The 19,685-nt window shown below is 51.8% G+C and overlaps 1 protein-coding gene across 2 annotated transcripts in view; it reads right to left on the reverse strand.

Moving 5' to 3' along the window:
* The window catches only part of ITGA11 (integrin subunit alpha 11), a 53,207-nt gene extending 34,173 nt beyond the window's left edge, over positions 1–19,034 (reverse strand). For both annotated transcript variants that reach the window (XM_056345964.1, XM_056345963.1), the window contains exons 1-2: positions 18,865–19,034; positions 11,034–11,145 (exon numbers count right to left, since the gene is read on the reverse strand). In XM_056345964.1, the coding sequence (XP_056201939.1) occupies positions 11,034–11,145; positions 18,865–18,916 (164 nt within the window). In that variant the 5' untranslated portion in view covers positions 18,917–19,034. The remainder of the gene's footprint in view (positions 1–11,033; positions 11,146–18,864) is intronic.
* Positions 19,035–19,685: the final 651 nt, after the last annotated feature.

Here is a 19,685-nt window from a genome sequence, read left to right on the forward strand (position 1 = left end):
TTTTGTCTTCCAAAGACAATGGCATTGTTTTCCCTTTTTGGTTAAATTTAAATGATTAATTAGCTGAAGCTGTCAAATTCTCATGGAAACTTGGCAGTTTGGGAAAAGGCTTTTCCAGCTGTTCGAAAGGTGCGGATTGCAGGGATGCTGTAAGTGTTCCCCGAAGCCAGCTGTCAGAGACACCGCTCACAGATCGCTTACAAACCTCTTCCTTCACTCCGTGGTTTGTAAACCTGTGCTCTAATATTTTTTTTTTTCTTTAAAAAAAGTGTAATAAAAGTCCCATCCCAAATGACCCAAATCCACTTAGAGCAGCCTGCCGCAGCAGGGAGCCAGCCTGTGGTCCATCCCAGCTCTCCCCCTCCCTGCAACCCTTGGGTCACCCCAAATCTCCCCCCTCGTGCTCCCTGGAGGGTCGCAATCCCCCCCTGCCTCAAGCCACGGCCTGATGCTGAACAAGCAAAGCCCTCTGCAAAGAGCAAAGCGGCAGGCCCTTGCATCTTGGCTTGGTTAATAAATGAAGCTTTAAAAGAAAATAAGAACCAAACAAGCCCGCCCTCATCCTCCTCTTCATGCACTCCTTATGGGGAAAACAAAAGCAAAAAAAAAAAAAAGGATTAAATGTGAGAAGCGCAGACTGCTCAGAGCAACATGTCTGAGGACATATTTTTAACTTTCATCCTGGGGGAAAAAAAAAAACAAAGAAGGAAAACCAGGCTGTTGGTGGAAATACTCGAGGAGCCTCTGCTCTGCCTGTGCAGCGAGGGCAGTGGAAACCCATTTTCTGCTTTGCAGGCAAAGCATGGTGCTGGGTCCTGCTTCCCGATGTCCTGCCCGGGCTGGGGACAGGATGGCTGCATCTGTCACTGCAGGCTGGGCAAATCTCACAGCAAACATCAAAATGATGTGTCAAGCTCAGTTTGCTTTTTTTTTTTTTTTTTTTTTCTCCCCACTGTTTAAAATGACTGACTTACACATGCCCACGAGCGGCATGCACAGCACGACAAGGCAACATAAAACGCAAAACGCTGCCGTGGTTCAGTGTCTAAAACAATTAGAGTCACAGCTGCTCGGTACTGATTGAATTATTGGGTTTTTTTTTCCCTCTTAGTCAAAACATTATCTGGTGAAATTCCTTCTGTCACAGACATTAATTCATGCCAGTTATCTTGGTACTGAACCCAGTAAATTATGGTTGGCTGGAGCACATCTCCTGGAGAAACATCCGTCCCTGATTTGAAGGCATCAGGCGACAGAGAAGTCAGTGTTTCCCTGGGAAATTTGTCACAGAGTTTGTCACTTAAAAATTCATGACTGTTTGGATGTACCTGCAGGCCCTGAGCCAAAGGGATATGCCTGTCCCCAGCATCCCCTCCCAGAGGAGTGGACCACCACCATCAAACCGCCTCCGACAGCCCTGGGTCTGGTTCTGCTTCTTTATTTAGCCTCTATTTATCTTCATTTCTTATTCTCCATTGCATAATGTTTGAATTTCTGCCTATTGCCCCAAAAGTGCTGTTGGCTTTTCCCTGCACTTTCTCCTGCCAGAGCTGTATTAACCGGCATCTTTGCCCCTCACCCCATACTCACGATGATCCCACACCCCGACCTAAGGGTCCCCCAGAGACCCCTCAGCCTTTTCGCATCTAGCAAATTCCTGACTTTTTAAGGGAATAACCCCTCCCGGCACAGCAGGCTCCCTGGGTGCATTGCGGAGAGGTTGCAAAGCTCATTTTGAGCCTTGAGGTATTTTGATTAAATGGAAAGAAATCAGGAGAGGAAGGTATGTCTAGCTGGTGATCCGGGAATGCAGGGATTAGGGAGGAACGGAGAAGCAACTATGCTTTTCACAGGATTTTTCAATCAATGGGACACTTAATCTCCTGCAAGGCAAATTCACTTGCAGTTAATTTATTCAAGATGGAACTGGATGAAGAAGCGATTAAGGAGGTTCAGGAAAGGGAGAGTTCTGTGGAAAACTTTAAATGGGATCGGAGCTCCTTGGAGGGAATGTGACAGAGGAACGGACTTTGAAATGTTTTTCTCCACATTGGCAACAGTGGAAAAAAATACCTAGTGGGAATCCAAGGACAGCCAGAAACTGAGGAGAAGTCAACGAGATGGTGGCACAGGGGGATGTGGTACCTGAAAATGCATCCTTGGTCTGACAGCAGCTTTCGGTGCAGCTTCTAGCAAATCTTTTTATCAGCCTCTGGTCATTTTTTTTTCATCTTTAGATATGAGACAGCTGCACTGAAGAGCAGAGGCGATGTAGGATGGCTCAGCTAATGGTGAGGGTCCCATCACCTTGCATGGGCAGCAACGAGCAGACTGCTGCTCTGGCCACTGCTGCTCACCGTGAGCAGAGGAAACTCATGTGCTGGTGACCAAGGGCCACCACAAAACGTACCTGGGACAAACAGCTGTGGCCAAGCACCAGGTGACCCCCAACACCGACTCACAGAAGGACTTTGAGTTGATGGCTATTGCACTATTAAGCCCAGATCCATCCCTTAAGCAGTGCCCAAAGCCTGGGGAGGTGCAGCAGAACTATCAGAAGATGATAAACTGATTATTTTGGTCTGTTTATGGAATGGCCCCATGGGCCAGGGGCAGCCAGGAAGGGAGCTTGGGGCATCTGGGAGAGGAGCGCAGGCTGGCAACGGGAAGAGGCGTTGGGTCTGGGAGCACCAAAAAACCACCCTGCTGTGTGCTGGATTAACAGTGTGTTAAATAATACCAATTAAATAATCCAAATTCAGCAAGCAGTTTTGAAAAAGCACGGCGCACAAAGCCAGGAGCGAGGCAAAGCTTTGCTTTCCCACCAGGCAGCAGCAAGATGCTTGACTCAGGCCAGGAGCTGAGGCCGGGAATGTGCGGCAGGGGAGGAGGAGGAAGAGGATGGTTACAGCAGGGAAGTATTTGCACCATCTGTATTAAGTTTCCATTACCCTCAGCAAGGGACAATGTCCCCTGGTGCTGTCACCCAGGAGAGGATGCTCCTCTCGGCTGTGGCTGTTTCACCCCCATCCTTCCCTGCTGCCTGTAACATCGTCGGGTCCCGATCTGCTCCTGATCACCTCCAGCCCTAGCACTGCTCCTGGGCCACCGTCCGTCACACAGCTCCGGAGGGCTCTTCTCCAGCAGCCAGCTTTGGCTGATTCACGACCAACGAGCCATTTGGGCTCGTTATTTAGCGGTGGTTGCAGGGGAATATTTCACCTTTTGTAAGACTGTTTTGCCCTCTGAATACCAGATAAATCATCCCTTGGCAGAAGCATTCCCGGTGGAGGCATTAAAGCCTACTGCTCACTCCCGAGTCTCCATATGCTCCCCATATTACCCCAATTAAAAGACAACCTACTAACGACAGAGCAGTTGCAGTACTCCATCTACATATTGGGAGTTTTAGGGAATTTCCCTCCTAAGATGTAGCTTTGAGGTTTGGGTCCCACTGACTTTGCAATGCCCAGCACAGACAACCAGACCTGCTCCGGGACACGAGCTTTGTCCCCATCCCTGTCCCCTCTTGCTCCCGCGCGGGACTGCCTGCAGGAGGCTGTCCATCTGCCACTGACACACACGAGCACCTTCGGTGGTTATTTTTTTTGAAGGTTGATCAATGTTTTCTCTGCTTTATAACAAACCCTCTCATCGCAAAAACAAAACAAACACGACTGTAATTTCCCCAGCTGTTCCGTGCGCCAGGGTGAGCTGGGAATGGATGCTCCTAATTACACAGCCCGTCTGCAAACCCCTCCCGTGGCTGGGCAGCACCCGGCGGGACATGCTCCCCCCACGCTGAGCAGCCACGTCACGGGAACAGCCCCGAGGGGACCCGGCACCAGGACATGGATGCACAGCAGGGTCCGAGCCCCATGAGCTGCTGCAGCAATTACGCAGCCGTGGCAGTAAGCAAAATCACCAGCGCTCTCCTTAAAATAGCGATGACGGGCGTGTTGCAAAACATGTCTGAGGAACTCGCAGAATATTGTGGTCAGCAGTAATGATACTTTCTTATTTTCCCTCGTGTAATTTTTTCCCTTTTGCTCAGGGATATTGTAATAAAGAGGTGTTCATGGGCGAGGCCCATCAGTGATTCTTGGCCCAGCCGTGGGTTTCCACTGAGGCGTTTGGAGTTGCTGGTCAGTGCTCCCCATAGACTGCACGTGTCCGTCAGGACTCGTGCGATCTCTGGTTTTCTTCTGGAGGTTTCCAAAGCAAACACTAATCTGTGACTCCAGGTCTTGCCAGGTGCCTCTTGCTTTCCCCAGTCACCCATTATCACCAGTTAACAGTGTATGGGGGTGTTCCCCCACCCATGCATTTCTGCGTTGGAGGCACCGGTAGCTCACCAGCTCCAATATCACAGCTCCATCCAACCTCCCTTCGGTGCTCTGAGACCAGGGCACCAAGCCCCCAGCCCTAGATAATGAAGGTGCGATTGTAAAGTTCTTGTAATGGCTGAATAATATGGGGTGGGAAGGGATCTCATTGATGAAGATCTCTATGGGTCTTGCCCCTTCCCTCCATAGAGATCTTCATCAATGAGGCTATAGATACTTTGCAGCACACGTGTATTGTGGTGGCACAGGCAGGACTTGGTGTCCACCCACCTCCAGCATCCCCTGGTCTCACCATGGCAGAGGCATTGGGATCTTAGAGCTGTGCCTGGATGCTCATGCTATAGTGCAACGAGGATGCTTTTAAAAATACCAAGGAGACAATTTTCCTCTGTGCACCAAGGGTCTGGCTACTGAAGCTTGTGCTCCTCCAGCTCTTTCTAAATATCCCAGTGCACCTCAGAGGGGGAAGCCCAGCCATGCTCTTGCTGCAGCAGTTTGGAAAGCCTGAGCAAAGCCACAGGGTTGGGGCATAGGAAATTTTCAGGTTCTTGAGGTGAGGAAGGCACGATGGAGATGCTGAGATGCCCAGGAGCCCCGAAGCTGCGAGGCAGCTGCTCTCCACTGGCTGGGTTTGGCGTGTAGCCCAAATCCCCATTTCTGCATGTGCTTCCCGTTGGGTCCCTTGCTCAAAAAAACAATGAGCACAGTTCTGTTTTGTTGCTGGACAGGGTGGCAAACCTTTTCCTTCCTCTTCTTGGTTGGTAGAAAGCTTAAGGAGTGTCACTGGAGCGTAGCCTGGGTTTGTCTGCAAGGGGACATCCTCCTGCGAGCCCCTCTCTTCTGCAAGCCCTACAGCGAGTAACACGAGACCTCATCTGTTTTTCCAATTAGACTAAATGTTTTCTTAAAAAAACAACAACAAAACAAACCCCAAAATGAAAGGGTCTAACTTGCAGCTGATGCAAACCAACCCCAGAGTCTGTGATAGCCACACTGCTTTATGGCAAGGAAGATCTGCCCCAGGGATGTCAGATGTCCCATGTTCTCCAAGGCACCCAGGGAAGGTGTCAGGCAAGGATGGATCAACCTGTGGAGCATCCCCAAAAACCCAGCAACACTAATAACAGAGTCTACAGGATTTTCTGGAAGAAAAGACCATACTGTGCCAAAAAATGGACAACCCCCTAACACAGGAGATGGGGTGGGTGGCTATAGCAAGCATCTCGCACACTGCTGCCAGCCTGTTGCCTGCAGCCCCGGCGTGGTGGGAGGGAGAGCTGGGAGCAGACATTATCCCCGCGATGGAGGAATGCTTTACAGTTATGTACCCTTTCACCAAAATAATCCAAGCACTCGGGTACCGGCCAAACCACAGGAGAATTACAGCCAAGAAAGCCTCTCGCAGTAGTAGGGAAATAGCAAACCCTTTAACTGTTTTTCCAGATCAGCACAATTATAACTTTAAATCCACCGAGCAGATTTTTCTCTCTCCTGCCTCCTCCTTTTCCCTTTGGCTGTGCTCAGACTGGAAACGTCACGTCTGTGCCTGGAGCGGCCACGGGGAGGGGGGCTCAGGGCTGCCCCCCACCAGACACCCTTCAAAGTGGGGGTCAACCCTGGGGTGCTTGCAAGGATGGGCTCCTGCTGAGGGCCATGGGGAGCTGTGCACAGGGTGGGCTCAAGGGGGCCAGACCCTGCACTGAGGCTTCACAGCACCCCTTTGCTGCAAAGTGGGGTTGGGGCAGCGTGAGATACAAGCTCAGGAGGGAGAGAGCAGCCAGAGAGCACCCAGCATCCCAAACGCCAGACCCTCAGCCCTTGAAGCCCATCCAGCTAGACCTACTAGACCCACTCCACAGCCATGCCACCTTGCCAGCAGCATCAGCAAAGCCCTGGCCTCAGTCAGCTCGGGAATGCTGTATTTATTATTTTTATGGCTTCTGAAGGCTAATGGATGTTTATTCCCAGGGCTTTCCTTCCACAGCCAGTTCTTCTCAAGCTTCATTTTTTGCATAGCTGGAAGCTTTCAATCCACAGACACAAGCTGGCGTGGGGCAGCAGTCCCAGCACATGCTGCGTGGAGCATCACGGCTACTGCTGCCTGTGCTGCAGAGGCACAACTCACCTCCCAGGGCCCTTTCCCTCTCCTGCTTCTGTACTGGGGTGTCTGGTGGCAATGGAAAGCAGAGGGTGGTTGGCATGTCCTCCAATACGCGTATGGGAGGGGGGAATGGGTGCTGCTGTCCTTCCTTAAGGAGTGACACAGCTCCTGCTCATGGGATGATGGGGAGCAATCAGGAAATGCAGTTGGGAGAGGGGAGACAAAAGATGAAGGGAACTTTTTTCCTTTTCCCCCTCATCTTGGGCCTCTAAGAACTTTTTTTCCCCTCAAACTCAATGTGATTACAGTTTGTGTTTGCCACAAACATCCATGTGCAGCATGAGAAGAGCGTGCATGGAATGGGAGCTTCCACATTTGAGGGATATACATCCCACGTGCATTTGTGGAAACTCTGATGTTTGAACACCCTTATTTCACCCAAATAAATCCATCCACAGCAATAAACCTGCCTGGATCATGAGTCACACCTTAAATATCCCCAAAATGGCACAAACCAAAGTGTCACTTGGGACAGAGGAGCACCTCTAAGCCAACTCACCACTTCATGTCAACACCATAATCATCTTTGTCCTTACAGTAACTCCCTGTCCTTCTACCAAAACTCCTGCCAGGTCACTTTGCCCCAAGCACAGCAGCATGGGGAAGGTCCCATTTCCCCCATGTTTCCCCCAAGATGCCAAGCCCTGGGGATGCTCAGACCCCATAACTCCAAGTATCGCCCTGGGAGCATTCCAGAGCAGCCGGTACACAGCCCCATTGCACGTCAGGATGAGTTTCACTAGCCTGTTGTCATTTTTTCCATTCTTATACCTGGAGAAGGCACTTGGGTTGCACCTCCAGATTAATGAAAAAGGGAGAGAAAGTGTTTGAGAAAGAAGCCTGAAAGCCACTTGCTGCTCTGGAAGACAGCGAGCGGAGAAGAGCCACCCCACAGATCGATGAGCTTTTCAAGCAGTATATATCTCCAAGTGTTTTTTCCTCTGGAGTTTAATAAATTGAATTCTTTCCTTCCAGATTTTCCACTATCAGGGTTGCAGATACAGACCCCATGTGCAAATGGTCTGGCTCCTTCCTCAAAAGGTTAGAAAAAAGGAAACAGTTGCAACTAAAAATATACCTAGAGAATATAATATATGTTTGTATACACTCAAATATGCCTTTACACACACACATATATATGAAAGCTGCTTTGAAACTCTTTTAAAACCATCCGCACTGGCCAAAAGCAGCATTAAAAGTCTCAGACTGAAGGATAGGTGCCAAAATCCTCAGATTCCACGTTTGGTATTTGGCAGCCGGGTCTCTGCATGTTGTTAGAGCCATCACTCCTATATGAACCACACTTCTGAGATAACTATTTAGTTTCTCTGAACTCTTCTGCATTTTGGTGGGTTTTGTTCAACTCCACTGGGATGGCATTGAAGGATGGCTCACCTGGCTTCTGCCTTACCAGCAACTGGGGTTTCATCTCAGCATCTCCATTTCTTCTGCCTCCTGCCAGCTCCTGGGGTTGCCTGAGGCTCGGCACAATTATCATCCTGCTCCCTTTCTGTACATCCTTGGTTTATGCTATAGATGTTTTGTTTGTTCAGTCATTTATCCTTTAACCAGAGTGAGTCATGGTGGCTTCATTTTTTAACTGTGTACACATATTTAATAGACATTCTGTACTACATAATTGCATATTGAAATAGATGCTGTACTTATGTGTATACATACACTCGTTCTGTGCAGAGAACATCCATTTTTTTCATGCAGAAGAACCAAAAGAAGAGAAAACTAAGCTGCGTCCTGCCCAATGCTGGCAGGAGAGGTATGAGAAGGGCCAAAGTGAGCCAGAGCTGGTCTTTTCTCCAGTGTCCTGCTGAGAAAAAGGGGGAAAAAAAATCTTCCCAATGGATGGGACACCAGCTACCTCCGTACCCTGCAACCCCTGCCCAGGGGTGGGCGAGGACAGTCCTTTCCAGAGCAAGGCTCGGCTGCAGTTCCCCAAGGGTTTCCCACCAATGGCACCGATGGATGTCGTTTTGTCACTTGGGGAGCATGGTGGCACACAAGCACCTTGGAGCAGGGCACCTATGTGCCGTTTACATCCAGTTATGCTGCTCTCCTCCAAGCAGAGACTGTTGGCATGTTTAGGATGAAATGAGATATGCAAAAGGGATCTACTCCAAAAGCAGGGAGGAATGCGGTGGCAAAGACACTCAGTTCCTGCTACTTATCTGCTTTGGAGAACCATGATCTCCAAACAGCCTTTCCTGGGCTTAGCCCTGACCTGGTAGACACCTTTGCAGAGCCAAAGTCTCTTGCGGGAGCCAGCACAAATACCACCAAATTTTTGGTGTTTTGGATCTATTCCTGATAGAAAATATTTCACAGGAGAGGTATGTGCAAATGAAGAGCTCACATGCTCTGAGACATCAGATCAATGGCCCTGGAGAGCACGGTCCCCGTCCCACCATCTCACAGACACCTGCCCAGGAGCAGGTGAGGGATGGAGACACCAGGCTGGGCTGAGATTCCCTTAGAAACAAAACACACTGCTCTGCCCAGATGTGCTCCAGCATTGCATGGAGGGAGATGAGGATGGAAGACTTCATGCCAAGCAGAGCAACATCATCCATTAACATCAGCCATCCCTACCCAGGTCTCAAGCAGGGGACTTCACAGGAATTTGCTTTATTTACTGGAACTACTTGACAGCCACGTTTATGCTGTGTTCCAGTGGCTCTGGCCATGAGCAGTTGTGCTGTCAGACTGCCCAAAATTCTTTACCCCCCTCCCCCAAAAAACATTTATTCGGGTAATTATCCATGTTCTTAAGTAAAGAAAGGGTGGAGGGCTGTCCCCTGTGCCAGATGTTTCTGGCTTGTTAAATATAAGCTGGCCAGTTGGGAAACAGTTCCATAATGCAGGTTCATGGACAGCAACGATGAAAAGGACCATCTAGTTCCTGACATGGCCCCGGGCAGGGTCAGATCTAGGAGAAAGCTCCCTGGCTGCTGCTCATGGACCACAGGGATGTCCCACTGCAAGGATGCTCTGGTACCTGGCATGGTCACACTTCTGGGGACACTCAGCCAGCTGTGAGCAGTCCTGCACTTGGTCTTGAGCTGAAGCAGTGGAAAAGCTCATCACCACCGTGCAGATGTGAATCTCTGAACTTCAGAGGGAATGCTGGTTGCTAAAATGCCCCATTGCAGAGATGGGTCCTGAGCAGGTAGAGGCAGCTTCATGGGCTGCACCCCAGGCAACCCCCTCTGTTCCCAGCCCATCCCAGAGCAAACACTCCTGGCAGAAAGCTGAACCTTATCCCACCATTTGAGGTTTATGAATATCAACTCAGTTCTGTGCTGGACAGTGGAAGGAAATGGTGACCTGGAGAGTGGAAGCATTAACACGGATTTAATTGCAGGCAGGTCCCCGGGATGCAGCTGGCATCATTGGAGCCTGGACGGCCCTCATACAGCACAGGGGCCAGAGCATCACCATCACCCCATTAACTGGCTGCATGGTACCATTTGGGAAAAGCACGCAATCCTTGTGGGAAACCGGGGCTCGGAGCCAGCAGAAAGGCTCACCGCAGCGTGCCTGGGCAGCTGGCCCCAGCCTTCCATTAACCAGAAGGGAACAGTGTGCGGGCACGTTCAGGCCATGCTGATGGCAGCTGCAGAGACCAAGGTTAAAGCCAAACCTCCCTACTGCTCCTTGCAGTGAAATACCAGCTCTGCCTGAGGACACAGGACAGGGTCCAGCCCTGCATCCCCCGCCAGTGCCAGCAAAGGTCACGCAAAGGCAGCACAGGTCTGGTTTTTAGATCTCGGGGTATCCATCTGCATTAATTACATGTTTGCTTGCTGCCTTAAGCCTGGCTGTCATCCACCATTGGGGCAGATCCTTCAGCTCCTCAGTAATTGAGTTACAGGGAATTTCACAAGCTTTTGAGCTGCCCTCGTCACTGCAGCATTCAGATGTGCTCCTGGAGAGCACCAAGGGTCTCTGCCAACATCTGTGCAGGACCCCTGCATGAGGATCAACCCTAGCAAGGAGCAAAACCTGCCAGGAAACCCAAAACCTGAGCAAAGCCCAGCTGAGTCTCATCTTGCACTACTGATGGATGCAGGCAGGTCTGAGCATTTCTGCAGACCATGGCTCTTTGGTGGAAACTATATAAAATGGGATGGCTTCAACCCAAAACTGAGATGGGTTTCCAGCAAGCATTAGAGGCCAAGGGGCCCTGGGGAACCATGAACCTGCCTGGAGCAAAGCCCTGAGCTCAGCACCTGCTGAGGCGCTGAGGCAGCTGGGCAGGAGCCAGAGCATGGTACCCTCCATACACATGCAGCTATCCAACCCAAAATACACCGTTACCCCCCTGCCACCAAACCCCTCATTTTAAAGGAAAAGGATTTCTGTTGTCTACTTTGCCCAGGCTGGCTTGCTACCAGCATCACCAAGTGCAAACCTCACTTTCTGCCCACCCCAAACAGCACCGGTCAGATGGAGCAGGAGATATTTAGCATTTTGGGTAAGTTGCTTTAGATGCCAGCGCAGAGCTCACTTACCATTTCTTCCCCTCAATGTCATGCTGCTGCACTGTGTAGCCAAAAAACGCTTCCTTAGAGCCAGCTATGATTTTGGGCCTCCTGGTGTCAATGTTGAAGGTGTCACTGAACCCTGGGGAGAGACAAGAAGGATCCTGTCAGCCAAGGTGCTGAGATGGTAGGAGAAAACACTTTTTTGCTGTGGTCAGAGACTGAGCAGGTCACCCCAAAAGGCTGTGCAGTGTCTACCCATGGAGATATCCAAACCCCAACCAGACACAGCCCTGGACAACCTTCTCCAGCTGACTCTGCCTGAGCAGGAGTTGGACTAGATGACCTTCAGAGGAGCCTCCAACCTCAACAATCCTGGTAATGCTGCTGCTCCCCCAAGTTGTATAATATGCCCCAGGAGGATCCTACATGAAACAGGGTTGATTTTGCCCCATCACAGCATCTCTGTAGCACAGCACTCCCACAGCCAGCCATGATGCAGACGAGGCTTTAAGCTCCAAAGCACACCAATCCCACTTCACCTGCAGCCACTCAGCACTCCTGACCCCAGCAACGAGCCCCCAGGGAGCAGCCAGCCCGAGGGCTGCAGCTTTAAGCAGGTCATTTAGGGTTTAGAGGCCACAGCTGTGCAAGCCCTGGAGGACAGCCCCTTCCCCAGCTCAACTGCAAAGGGGCTTCACCTCAGCCGGCACCAATGTGCTCCTAGGGGCTGCCGAGCTGCTGCCCACTGCTGATACCAAAGCAAAAGTGTGTTTCTGGTTTATAATAAAGGAAAAAATGTTTTTCTTCTAGGCTGCTATAAAATCAGCTGAAGCCAGGGCTGCCAGGATGGGCATGGGTAGGAGAAAGGAGAGCACACTCCTCCCCTCTGACATCTGCCCAAGCCCCCTGAGGTGGGTGATGCTGCCCTGCTTTGCTTCCCCAGCTGTGGAGCAGCAGCTGCTCGCAGTGGAGATGGCCACCACCACGTCCCCACATGGCCCAGTGGGGGCCACATGCTGCGGGTACATACAAAATGTGTGGCCATGCCAAGTGTGCCTGGTCCGGAGCCCATCACCCAGCCCGGCTGTCCCCGTGGGCCACATCCTGCTGTCCCCAAGGGCTTTGCAGTACCAAAGAGCCAAAGCTGGGGCTCACTTTTCCTGTGCAAGCAAAAGCCGGTGTTGCTGAGGGTTTGCTACAGAAAGGCAGCTCTGGGGGGCAATATCCCTCAGGATGGATGCTTAGAACTGGTAATTTTTGGGCTTAGTCCTCTCCCCAAGGCTGCTCTGGAGGATGCCCCTTCCTGCAGGACAGCAGGAGCAGTTTCCCTGGCCGTGGCATCCCTGCTCACAGCCCACATGCATCAACCTTGAAGAGCAATTTGCTTGCCAGGGAGCAAATCCTGGGGGATTGGTCTGGCAGCCCAGGAGCCAGACCCTGCAGCAGGGTGTGCAGGTGGGGCATCAAGTCAATCTCCCCAGAACTGGGGTGTGTTTGGGCTGCTGGAGATGCCCCTTTGCATATCCATGGGTGCAGGAGCAACGGAGAAATTGGCTGGAGGCGAAGACCACCCCTGGGCAGTGGGGGAAGGGCACTGTCTGTGCCAAGGAGCTCTGGCCTTGTGCTGCCTCTGTTACTGGGGGCTGCAGAATGCTGCAGCTGTCCGTGTCCCACAGCCAGCAGGCATCAGCCCACGATATCCCAGTGCACATCTTTATCCCCAAACACACACACATTGGCTCAGGCCAGCAGCATGCTCAAACCTTCCATGGTTTGCATGGAGGGTGCATAGGTGCAAATGCTTCATGGATTCTAAAAGGAGGTATTTTTTTTCTTAATAATAGTATTATCCCTGTGGATTTGCTTAAGCATAGAGGAGCATGGCCCAGGTTCCAGCAAGGAGTGATCGTGTGGGACGGATACTGATAGCCAGGATATCATGGCTCTCTGTTTGCCTTCAGGCAGAAAGTAGCTGCTGGATGGTCCGTGCAAATAAAAGATCTTGGCATCCTTATTAAGAACAGCTTTAAAAGCAGCAGAAGGATCACGTTTGGTATTTATAGGGGTATAGAGGGGTTGTCAACAGGAGAGGTTGGGAATGCTGCTTCCCAGGCAGAAAAATTCAGGATGGAAAGTGTTTTAATAGGTAGGAATGTTAGGGATAAACCTGATTTTTTTGCAGTCATAGGAACAAATCTGCAACATTGGCTCCTTAAGCAGAGAACTGCAGTCTCGCCAAGGAAAGCTGAGGTAAGGAGCTTTAAAATCCCTCAAAAAGAAATTCTAGAAAGCAGGGGGGGAAAAAGGGAGATGCGAGTGGGATGAGAGCCAGCATATTTTGTGGTAGATTGACCTTATTTAACACTACAAAACAAATTAAAACCTCGTCTGAGTTAGCTATTACCCAGTGGAGAAACAGAGACTAGGGCTGGCCATTGAGAGAAGTGATGGGCAAGGGGAGGGGGGTAGGTTGTGGGGAGCACCCTGGGGTGTCACACTGCCACCACCAGCGAGATGTGGTGACACCCTGGATCTGGCTGGAAGATGGGGATCTTTTGGGGAGCAGGTTTTGTATGTTAAGCAAGGTTCAATTCCAGGTAATGCAGAAGCATCTTCACTTGGGTGCAGAGCCAATGTCAGAGAGGATGTGATGGGGTTTCTTCTGATTTTTTTTTCATTCAGCAGTTTCTCTGATGTTGCACTGCAGAGCTCCAGGCAGAGGTTTTTGGGGAGTGGGAACACTGGGACAGGTTGGGGACCCCCATCCCATGGCTCCTTGCATCATTGTGCAGCTGTAGCCTCCTGCAAAAGGCAGCCAGACTGGTCATGAAAAGCAACATAAACTCCCAAATAAATAGCAGGAATGCTTCATTAAGCGCAAAGGGCTCTGAACCAGGGGGGAGCAGGGAGAAGTGGTGCAAGGGGCTCATGCCCTGTGCCGGATCATCCCACTCGCAGCAGGTAACGGAGAGCAGGGAAGGCGATGGGGCTGGAAAAACAAAATGATCTAGAAGCAAATTTCCAGGCAATGGATGGCAAAGAGAAGGAATTTCAGAAAGCCAACAGATGTGGGTGCATTCGAGGCAGAAAGAAAAAAACCCATATAATCAGAGAATATTTAAACTGGCTTCAACTAATGGGAGATTTTTGAGGGGTTGTCAAGGAGATTTAGCAACCCGAAGAACCGAGTCTCATTTTCTTGTCAGGAGTGACATCACTGTCATAAATAAGTGACCAAAAGCCACATGTTTTGCTTGTGAGTCTGCCAAGGCAGGAAGCCTCAAATACCTCCTTTCCGAACTGGAGCTTCTGTTGAGTCCAAACTTTTGATTCTTGTCAGGTCAAATATTGAGAAGAAAAAAAATAAAACACATTTGAAAAACAATACTGGGAATAAAAGCCACCTTTCCTGCCAAAAAGAATAAAAATGAGTCCTCCTTGTAAGGGAAACCTCCGGGAGGGGGATGCTCTCAGGGTCCCAGCACCATCCTCCTGCCCATACCTCTGCCTGCATCCTTTGGGCAGGCAATGGCCCTCACTGCGTGAGGATGCTGTAACGCAGGCTGGCAGTGTTTGCTGTGATGCCCTAACCCTGCTTCTGCTGCCTTGAGGGGTTTGGGGTTTTAGCTCGTTCCCTTTGCTCCAAACCTTTACAGTTTAAGGAGATGTGAGCCAGGCAGTGGATTTCCTGCTTTTTTTTTTTTTTGACTGTGAGGAAAATGCAGTCAATATTTTTGACTGCATCGTGCAACTCCAGACAGAGTTTCTGGAGAGAAGCCGAGCCAACACGGGACAGTGACACAGCGAGGAAAAGCATCTCAAAGGCTGCGGCTGAGTCTGGCCCATGGGAACCTACGTCCGGATCTGCACCAGCTTTTCTGCTGAATTTCCCAGGGCAAAGGCAACTGGCCCGCTGCTGGGCTGCTGCGGGTCCCCAGGGACAGCCCTGGAGGAGATATGGGATGTGGAGACACTACAGGTGACCCAAGGAAAAGGTTATGTGTGGGACACAAGAACAGCACGTGCCACACCAGGCTCTTGCTTTCTTGCAGGGACAAGCAAGCTGCTCGCTGGAGGAGCCTGAGAGTGTGTGGTGGGGGGAAAGCTTACATCTGCCAAAAACCTGGAGCGTGCCGGATTCAAGCAGCTCAGTCTGGCACTTTAAACTCTTTTTGCTGTTCTTGCTCCTTGCTTCTTCTCTCATTGCTCAAACCCATACAGGAGAGGTGCCCTCTGTGATGGAGCAGTGGGTCCATGGACCCCAGCATCGCCGCTGTGACCCCTGTATTCTCAGCATCCCTGGGGATGCCACTGGGCACCCAGTGCTGGGCTGGGCTCCTGTGACCCCATCCCCACCACCACATGGGCTTTGGTGGCATCGGATGCTCCTCTGCAACCCATCTGCCATGTGCTTTATTTTCTTTTCTTAGGACTGAAATATTTAGTGTAACTGGAAAAACCTTTAATCTTGATACAGGGTATTTGGGCAAAAGCTAGCAGGTCACGAGATGGAGCAGGGTGGGCCACATGTCCTCACACTTCCCTCTAGCTCTAATCCCCATGAAGCACTCTTTGCCAAATGAGATGCTGAAAGCACCCAGTTCCTCTCCAGGTTGCTATCTCAAAGCCAGCATTTGTCATCAGCTATTAGGAAACAACCCAGGGTTTGGTGGCTGCGGCAGCAGTGGATGGTGAGCCAGGGAATACTGAGGATGAACAGAGGATCAGTCATCGCGGGCTTGTGTGTTGTAACATTCCTGGTTACCCACAAAATCTTTGACAAACAGCCCTGGGGCATTAGATACACAAGTACCTTGTGCTTCCATAATTCCAGCTTTCTGGCCCCCCCAAAAGCCGGGGAGGAGCTGCCTGATAGCCACATTTTGCAGCGCTAAGGAACATGCTGATTATGCATCTGCAGCGCATTCATTAGTGATAATGCAAGCAGCATCAGGAATAACTAGCGGCAGGTCTCTGATCGCCCCTTTTCCAGGCAGCTGCCAGGAAAGCGATAGGCTGGGGGGGTTGGGGTCGGGGCATGGGAGCTCCATGCACCTCGTGGGGTGGGGTGTTTATTAGATTTTCCCTGGCCAAACCTTGGTCAGTGGATGGATGTGGATAACTGGCTAGCTGAAAAGGGTCACATAGACATAGTCCAGCTGGCTGGACAAAAATGCACATCGCTCTCAGCTTATCTGAAGTAAAGCAAAATACACTGTCTTTGGCTGTTCTTGTTACACAGTAACAGGAAGATTTCGGTGGGAAAAGAATGTTGCAGGTGGGAACAGATAACTACAGAAGAGAAACTAGGGGCGGGCTTGGTATTTAGGCAACTAACCAATAATGAGCTTAACTTTTGTAATATGTATGAGCTAATTATAAGAAGGCATAAAAGGTGACTGTAAGAGACAATAAAGGAAGTCTGCTGATCACTCATATTGAGCGACTGTGTCTTCCCTCCGTCGCAACAGGTGGACAACTGGTAGGTGGGCAGGGGGTCCCACTCAACCCTACTGTGGGGGCTGTGCAACCCCCCAAAATTAAGTACCCACCATCAAAGCTTGGACTGGAGGCTCCCTTAGGAACCCACCTGGATAATCCCCAACATGCCCCATGGAGCAAACATGATGATACTGTTTGGTGACCCTTTAGAGAGGGAATGAGCTGACTGCTCTGGACAAGGAAACCAGTGAGGGCAAACAGATGCATGGTCTGATACAAGGGGAGTTATGGCATCTCAGCACATCTGCCCTGGATCCTTCTGGAAGTCACAGCTTCCCTGCCAGCAAACAGTGTCAACAAGCAACGGGGTCATCTGCTGCCACCGAAGGTGTTGATTTTAACAAGCCATGGCTCGACACCCCTCAGCCGGGCTCTCCCGCTTTTAGCCCAGAACTGTGCCCTGCTTGCACTGAAGCCTCAGGGAAGAGGAGCTGGCATGATCTGACATTTAGGGACTCCTTGGGTTGTCCCCCAGGGTGGGCTGTGCATGGAAACATAGCGCTGGGGTCCCCAGCCCTGCACAGTGCTTGCTGGAAGGGGACCAGCTGCTGGCATCACCTGCCTCCTCCCTTGGCACTGAGTAGTCACCGGGCAATTGCCGGGGGTGCCACTGTGTCTCTGGGGACTCCCAGCCCATGGGATGGTGCAAGAGCAAGGACAGAGCCCATGTGCAGGAGGTTTCCCCCAGGACCATCAGAGAGAGCTGGGGTGGTGGTGGGGTTCTCTCACGCAAAACACCCCAGGGTTTGTGCCAGGACAGGCAGCGCTGCCTGTGCAGCGAAGGGACCATCCCAAGGATGCACATCCCAGCCCAGCACCCTCGGCTCAGCCCAGGGTCTTGGGAGAGGTCCCACACAGCAAAAGTTACTTTTAGTCAGATGGGAAAACATCAGCATTAATCCTCGGGAAAATATATTGACCGGTAGCCACAACACATCCTGGTCTGGAGACCACCACAGAGCACTGGAAGAATTAACCCTTGTCGCCGGCACACAGCTCATGCTCGCTGCAGCAGGGCTGCCACTGCCGCCCACCCCTGGCATGGGCAGAAACCCCGGTGGGCAGAAACCCCCGTGGGCAAAACCCCCGTGGGCAGAAACACTCACGTGGAGGATTTCTGCTCAGCTCAAGGTGGAGTTGCCGATTTACCACATCCCGCAACTACGCTTTGCAGTAACCATCCTATATCTACCAGCAGCCCGTCTTTAAGGAGATTTCACTCCACGGGCTCGGTTGCCCACGTAAGCACGGCTGGGGCCGTGCCGCCATCTCTGTGCCGGAGCCATCGGCCGGCAGCTCCACGCAGGCAGCCCCGCGCCCCACCAGGCTCGCCGCCGCCATGCAAGGCACACACACATGTTCCCTATTAAGCAAAGAAAGGCAGCTCTGCTGCGGCTTGCTTTAAAGGCTCAAGCAACTGTGCAATTAGAAAGGGGAAAAAATTAAAAGAAGTAAAAAAAAAAAACCAAACCAACCAACCACCCTGGTGTGCTTTTCCGTCAGGGTGTTTAGAAATGTTCGCAGTGGCAGAAGCGCTGCAGGCTGGCAGGGAGGCGTGAGCCTGTGGCAGTGCTCCTGGGACCGGGAAAAAGCTCTTTTTCCCCCCTTTGCAGCACCGAGCTGTCCCAGTCTGGCTGCTCTGAGCCTGGGCTGCGTGCAGGGGGATGCCAGATGTAATTGCAGCAAAAATGACTACTTCTGGGGAGCCTCCTTCTGCAAGAAGAGAGCCTGAGCACACCAGCGAGGGGCCAGCAAGAAGCATAAACCCCCCCTCCCACCCCAGCCCCCGCAGGTCTCGTCCCACACACACCGAGCTGTATGGGAGAAGCTGCGGGGTCGCCTCCTGAAACCAAATGCTTGCCTGAAACCTCTCTCAACTTACTTAACCCCGAGCAACTTTCCCTTGCGTGTGCGATGGGACAAACCACCTGTGGGTCACAAAAGTTAACTCCAGGTAAAAGGGTCTTGCTTTATTTTGGAGGGCTTTCCCCACCCCCCCCACCCCCACCCCCCCCACCCCCCCACCATCTGATGCTCCAGAAAACCACTCACTAATCCTGCTCCAACAGCAGCCCAGCCGAGGAGGGGGACTGGGAGGACACCACGCTGCCCACCCACCTACCCAGTCATTCCTGGGGAGCCCATCAAAGATCTCCATCCCTTTCAACTCCCCTTCGCCCGCTTCAAAGGCGCCCACCTCGCTCTTTCCATCCTGTTCCTGAAAAGACTTTTCCAACAGCCTTATTAACCTTGGGCTTTCTCCAGCACCTTTCCCAAATAAGCAAAAGTTACTCCCGGTTGCTTTACCCTTGCCTGGGGAATTGGTGTGGGCGCAGGAGGGGGATCAGGCACTTACCCGGCAGGAGGCAGAGGGAGCAGGCGAGGAGCATCCCGCTGGGGAGGTCCATGGGAGCACCGGCTGCCCTGCTCCCCGGCCCCGAGCATCCGCGGGAGGCAGCCAGCTAGACTGGTAGCCTCACTCGGAGAGCCTTTCCTTATCCCCAGCCTTTCCCGGCTCCCTGACAGAAGGCGAGCATTGGGAGGGAGTGGGAGGGACGAGTGAAACTTGTAGGAGGTACAGCAGAAGAGGACGGCAGAGGGGACAGCCTTCACACGGCCACGGCACCCTTTAGGGATTGGCTTCCCAGCAGGGCCATCCAGCTAGGAACTTCAACCCACTGCAGCACCCTGGTTTTCTCCCTGTGGCACCCCACTGGGGTCCCCTGGGGACCCCCTCATCCTGATGAGGGCTTGGTGATGGAAGGTCTGCACGGGGTCACCTCTGCTGGGTGCCACCACCATTCAGGTGCCACTTTGGCATGGATGCCACCTCTGCTTGAATGTCACCTCTGCTTGAGTGCCACCTCTGCTCAGGCAGATGCCACCTAAGCTTGGTTGCTACATCTGCCCAGATGCCACCTCCAGCTGGGTACCACCTCCGTTTAGGTGCCATCTCCACACAGATGCCACCTCCAGGGTAGAAGAGAATGGGGCCAGAGCCCGTGGCACCAAGGAAGCTCTGTGATGCACCACGTAGCTCTGGGGCAGCTGGTCACAGCACCTACCCAGGCACGAGCACGTGTCTGCTGGCACAGGCACTCAGGAGAGCCTGGCTGGGAAGCAAACAGCAAAGGAACAGGAGGAAAATTGCTAATGGGCATTTTCTTCCCCTCTGCC

Source organism: Falco biarmicus, chromosome 7 (assembly GCF_023638135.1).
Source record: "Falco biarmicus isolate bFalBia1 chromosome 7, bFalBia1.pri, whole genome shotgun sequence".
In the NCBI taxonomy this organism is placed as follows: domain Eukaryota; kingdom Metazoa; phylum Chordata; class Aves; order Falconiformes; family Falconidae; genus Falco; species Falco biarmicus.